Source organism: Octopus bimaculoides, chromosome 2, assembly GCF_001194135.2.
Source record: "Octopus bimaculoides isolate UCB-OBI-ISO-001 chromosome 2, ASM119413v2, whole genome shotgun sequence".
Lineage (NCBI taxonomy): Eukaryota > Metazoa > Mollusca > Cephalopoda > Octopoda > Octopodidae > Octopus > Octopus bimaculoides.
The window spans coordinates 131306204-131312497 of record NC_068982.1 but is presented as its reverse complement, the minus strand read 5'-3'; the positions used below and the strand labels follow the sequence as shown (position 1 = coordinate 131312497).

The 6294-nt window shown below is 36.4% G+C and overlaps 1 protein-coding gene across 2 annotated transcripts in view; it reads left to right on the top strand.

Annotated features, from left to right (window-relative positions):
- The window catches only part of LOC106867959 (hyccin), a 327707-nt gene that overhangs the window by 37300 nt on the left and 284113 nt on the right, over positions 1-6294 (top strand). For both annotated transcript variants that reach the window (XM_014913039.2, XM_014913040.2), the window contains one exon: positions 3691-3795. In XM_014913039.2, the coding sequence (XP_014768525.1) occupies positions 3691-3795 (105 nt within the window). The remainder of the gene's footprint in view (positions 1-3690; positions 3796-6294) is intronic.

Here is a 6294-nt window from a genome sequence, read left to right as displayed (position 1 = left end):
TCTCCCTCCTCTCTCTCCCTCCTCTCTCTCCCTCCTCTCTCTCCCTCCTCTCTCTCCCTCCTCTCTCTCCCTCCTCTCTCTCCCTCTCTCATTCATTTTTCATTCACACTTCCCTCTTCCTTATTTTCACCCTTCTTCCTCTGTAACATTTTCTTCCACCCTCATCTTCCTTTTTCTTCTCATTATCTCTCTTCCTCTTTCAGATTCCCCTTTTTATCTCTCATTTTCATCATCATTTCATTCACCCCTTTCCTCTATCATTCTCCTTCTTCTTCTCTCATTCTCTCTTCCTCTCCCAGTCTCTCTCTATTTTATACTCTCTCTTACTTTCCCACTCTCTGTTCCTTCCCCTCTCTTTCTCTCATTTTTCCTCTTCTCAGTTTCTTTTCCTTCTCCCATTCCATCTCTTCTTCTCATTCTCTTCTTCCGTTCTCATTCTTCCACTTCTCTCCAGTCCTCTCTCTTCCTCTCTTTTCTGCTTTCCTTCTCCTCACCTCTCTCTTTGTCTCGTATTTTTCTCCTCCCACTCCTCCCCCCTTCAATTCTTTCTTCTCTTTCTTTTTTTCCTTCTCTCCTCCATCCTCTATCTCTTTCGTTCTCATTTCTTACCTGTTTCACTTCTCTTCTCACCTATTCTTTATTACATCCTTAACATTCTTTCCCAATATCCACTTCTCATCTTTCTCAAGTTCCCTTTCTTTATTTCTGTCTGTTTCTCTCCTCCTCTCTCACTATGTCACACATCCTACTCTTATCCCCCTCCCATCTCATCTATCACCCACTCTTCTCTGATTTTAACTAAAAGTTATCATTGTCTTTCCTCTATTTCTGTCTGTTTCTCTCCTTCATTTCATCTCATACCATCTTGTCACAAATATTCTTTCATTTTCCCTTTAACTTTCATTTGATTTAATAACTCAGCAGACATTTACCTAAAGTGCCATAGTCCCTGCCCCACCACTTGACAGTTGCTGTTGGTTTGTTTATGGCCCTGTTACTTAGCAGTTTGGTAAAAGAGACCAGTAACATAAGTACTAGACTTAAAAAGAAACCAAGTACTGAGATCCACTTGTTTAACTACATCCTTCAAGATGGTGCCACAAGCATGGTTGCAGTCCAGTGGCTGAAACAATTAAATGATAAAAAAGATACTTTTACTGGTTTTAATCATTAGATTGTGACCATAGCGGAAAATTGTTTCCAAAGGAGTTTAAGCAAACATAACTCTCACCTGCTGGATTCTTGTTTCAATCTGGTACTTGTTGAACCACTTGTTAAATCATGTAATCACGCAACAATTTTGACTCAACACTGAATTTTTTTCAAGCGATGTACAAAAGCCCCAGCATGTATGCTCATATTTATCTCTTTAACAGGCTTCTGCTCAATTTCTGTCTTGCAGTCTTTCTTGATTCTTTGGTTATTGGTTAATCTGGGGTCACAATAGAAGATACATGCTTATATATATATGTATAAATGTGTGTGTGTGTGTATGATACTATACTTCAGTTTTCTGTTTGTGTTAAAAAAAAAGAAACTAAATTCTAGTGTTGAAATGTTTTAACTAATGGGTTTTTTTTTTAAAAAGCAAAATATAAACCCTTGTGACTAAAATAATTTCAGTTCATTTCTGGTTCCTGGAATGCAGAAAACTTTGGGGTGACAGGGAATATTGTATTAACAGTGAAGTTATTTCCAGTCATTCACAAAATGGAAGCTATTCATGAATGATGTCACTATACTTAACATACTCATTTACAAATAAGCACATGATGATAATGATGATGATATATATTGATACAAAATGAAAGGGAGAAATTGCATCACTTTCATCAACATACACTCTTTGGAAAGGAATATATATAGATAGATAGAATTTTTTTTTTTTACTTTCTGAATGCTTTCAAATAAGTATATATTTTATTTATTTGATTTTTAAAAATTTATGTCCCCATAACTAGTGATTCAGCATAAAGGGACTGACAGAATAAGTATCAGGCTTAAAAAAACACGAAGTAAGTACTGAGAATAATTTAGTCAACTGAACAATTCTTAAAGGCGGTGCCCCAGCATGGCCACATTCTAATTACTGAAACAAGTAAAAGATAAAAGATAATGTATGCATTGTATTCAAAATAACAAATTTATACAGAATTATCCTAATTTATATTACTGGCCTTCTCAAAGTGTCAGTTGGTACTAAGTTGGATAATTAAAATTAGCAGGTGACTTTTCAAATACTTTATATATACATGTAAATTAATAATTTAATGAAATTTCCTTGAGATGAAGACAAAAAGTGAAAACCTAGCAGCAACTCTGTAAGAGAAAGGGGGGATATTTTCTAAAAATTAATCCTTACTGCATGAAGACCTACACTCGGTTTTGTGCATGTGCACTTGAGACACAAGTTTTCTGAAAGTAGAGTACTTCCTGGACTTCTCCACATTTGATACGGCACAGTATGCACATTTTATTATTACTTGTGAGAAGTGATTTGCATATAATTAGCATGACAGACCACCAGCTAGTGAGGCACAAGAATAAATTTCTCACATACTCAGGGAAAGGACAATCTGATCTTTATTTGTAGACAACGGTCAACTTTGAATATGTGTTTCAGGCTATTTGATATCAGGAATACTGTTGAACTAAGTCCACTGCTCAGTAAATAAGATTTTTATATCATAGAAAATACTTATATTTTCGACCAAGGATAATTTGCATACTTAGAATAACTTAAAGAGGTTTGAAAAATAACATAAAGGAGTAAATGCCATGAAAATTGCATTACTGAATTAAAGGGAGTTGTACTGAAAGTTGTCTGCAAGAAATAATCCCCTCCTGGTAATTCTTCAAACATATTAATCTTGGCCAGAAATATGCATGACGGCTTTGCTACATCTAAAAATCTGTTTAGTAGTCTGTAAGCTTAGACTATAGTAATGAACACAGGGTGAAAGAAAAAAAAAGTACGAGTATGATGGGAGAAATAAGGTAATTGGTGTGAAAAAGCGGTAGAAGAGATAGTATTGGGAGAGTGAGTGACAGTAACAGGCAGCTATATGTGGTTTATTGGTAGGGATATTGAATAGAAAAGCAGCATAAGTGGTGCGATGAGAAAAGAAAGAATAGAAGGAGAAGAGTAATAGAAAAGGTAGACTGTAAGGGAATGTGATATATATGAATACTGTCAATTGTCATGGAGTAGTCTAAAGAAGGGTCTTGTAAAAGTGCTCATTCTGTTCATCTACCAACCCTCACTATTACTGTTGTTTTGTCTATGACTAACTCAAGCTTCATTATTCTACTGTATACCCTGACTACCTTAATTATATTATTTATCCATTTCTCTGTCAACAAAACACCAGCTCCACCCCTCCCGTTCCTGTTAACCTACTCAGAAGACTTTATACCTTTGCTCCTTACTTCCTTACCCATGGAGAGTCTGGTTGAAGCTCCATGTCCATATTGTCTCTTAAATCCAGCCCAAATCGATAACACATTTGATGGTGCTCATCCCTGTTATGGTTATCTGTGATTACAAAATGCCAAGTTCTTAATTATGTAACACATTAGTGCAGGTTTTTAATTGTGAATCTATAATAATTTTCTGTATATGTATGTTATATATTGGAAACAATATTTAAACACCATTTAAATATATAATTTTTGGTTTCTATATTTCAGGCATTATCTGAATCTGAAATCCACACATATGCAAATACTCTGCGTCACAATGATGAACTGGTTACTTCTCTATATGAAGTATTAGAGCAGAGGCCGGGAGTTGAGGTAAGATATATATTGATGGCTTTATCTCTTGAGTTATTTCCATTAAGTTAGGAAAGTTAAGTAATTTCTGCATTTATTTAATTGTTTTATTGTTTTTCATTCTTTTATTCTTTTACTTGTTTCAGTCATTGGACTGTGGCCATACTGGATAGTTCATGTAAAGCGTGTGTCAGAAATTTAATGTTTTATGTCTGTGAAATGTATGCAATAAATACAGATTTGCATCAGCATATGTTTTAATCAATGTGCTGTCTAGACTTGAAACCACAAGCGATTTGAGAAACTGATTGGTTGGTTATGAAGGTTTCTGCTTCAAACATACGAATCAGTTGACCATGCAGGTGTGAACATGTAGGGTGAAAGGGATAACATTACCTGAATAGAAATGTGTCATGAGTTACAAAATAGAAAGTACACATAGGGCAAAGCAAAGGGATGATGGTGTGTAATTGAACCCTTTCATGATTAAACATCACAGACGAGATGATGCATGATTGTAATGTATGGAAGAGATGTTGTATTGCAGATCCATTCATTACATATGAATATGACAAAATGAATAAATAAATAATTATAAGAATGATGATGATGTTGATATATTTCATGTGAAAGAATGTGAAAGAAAAGGCACTTTAGATATGAGTTGAGATGAAAAATGTTTGACTCTCCAACAAAGAGATAACAGATACTGAAAGACTGTCATTTTTAAAATGTTGCAAGCTAATGACAAAAAATTCTCTCAAGGCAAGCCTAAATGTCAAATTGTGCTGTGTATGTTACATACTACTTGTCACAATTTTTGTCTTATAGGAATAGAGACAGTGTACTATAATTTCCTCTTTTGCTTATATTCATCTCTTTATCCTTCTGTCTCTCCATCTGTTTATCCAGCCTTCTGTTCATTCATTCTGAGATGAGTCTACATGAGTCATTACTCAGAGTTTTCCATTTCCAGTTTCCAGGAGTCACCCAGTGATATATATTCATGCATATGTATGTTCATACACGCACACACACACACACACATATATATTTATATCAACATTAACAGGAGTGTCTGTGTGGTAAGTAGCTTGCTTACCGACCACATGGTTCCGGGTTCAGTCTCACTGCATGGCACCTTGGGCAAGTGTCTTCTGCTATAGCCTTGGGCCGACCAAATCCTTGTGAGTAGATTTGGTAGATGGAAACTGAAAGAAGCCCGTCGTATATATGTATATATATGTATATGTGTATGTATATATTTGTGTGTCTGTGTTTGTCCCCCAACATCGCTTGACAACCGATGCTGGTGTGTTTACGTCCCCGTCACTTAGCGGTTCAGCAAAAGAGGCGATAGTATAAATACTAGGTTTACAAAGAATAAGTCCTGGGGTCGATTTCTTCAACTAAAGGCAGTGCTCCAGTATGGCCACAGTCAAATGACTGAAACAAGTAAAAGAGAATGAGATAAAAATCCAAGGCTGTGAAAGAGAGAGAGAGAGAGAGGCTCTTAGTTACCAACAAAGGTAGAAGTTCTCTGAACTTTGCCCTGCCGGTTCTTATCCTAGCAACTACAGTTTCAGAACTTCCTCCACCACTACTAACTTGGTCTCCTTGGTAACAGAAGCTACTACTACTTCTAGTGATTCCCCCTGAGCATTTGGGGGAGTTTATTGTCTGTGTATTGGTAGTGCTTATTGTACCTGTACATTTACCACACACAAAGACTATATTCTCTTGTTAACCTACCTGTGATACCACACTACACCTCTTATGTGTCCTAAGCATGCACTGGATGCAACGTTTTGAGTTTCTACCAACACCCTTCTTATATATTGAGCAGGGCCATCTCCCTGAAGGAACTTGGTGATTTATCTGTCTTCCTATTTACTAGGACTTTGGATAAAGCTAAATTAACTGTAAGGCCCTTAGATTCCAGGCCTTGTTTCCACACTTGAAAATTATTATCTAGGTCTGCCAGAGAATAAATGTCATTTTCTATAACCTCAATTCAATCCATATTTTATGGGCAAAATTAGTTAGGTGGAAACTGTGCAGAAGCCTGTCAGATGAATTCTACCTATAATTCAAATGTACAGCTTTACTACACACTGTCTCATGCTGATTCTGCCTGAAATATCATGTTAAGTGTACATATATCTGTGGAATACTTGACCACTTATGTATTACTTCAGGGGCAGGTAATTCACTTGATCAAACAACTAAATATTCATCATCAAAACTGATAGACATCTATCCATCCATCCAAATATATATCATCATCATCATCATCATCATCATCATCGTTTAACGTCCGCTTTCCATGCTAGCATGGGTTGGACGATTTGACTGAGGACTGGTGAAACCGGTTGGCAACACCAGGCTCCAGTCTAATTTGGCAGAGTTTCTACAGCTGGATGCCCTTCCTAACGCCAACCACTCAGAGAGTGTAGTGGGTGCTTTTACGTGTCACCCGCACGAAAACGGCCACGCTCGAAATGGTGTCTTTTATGTGCC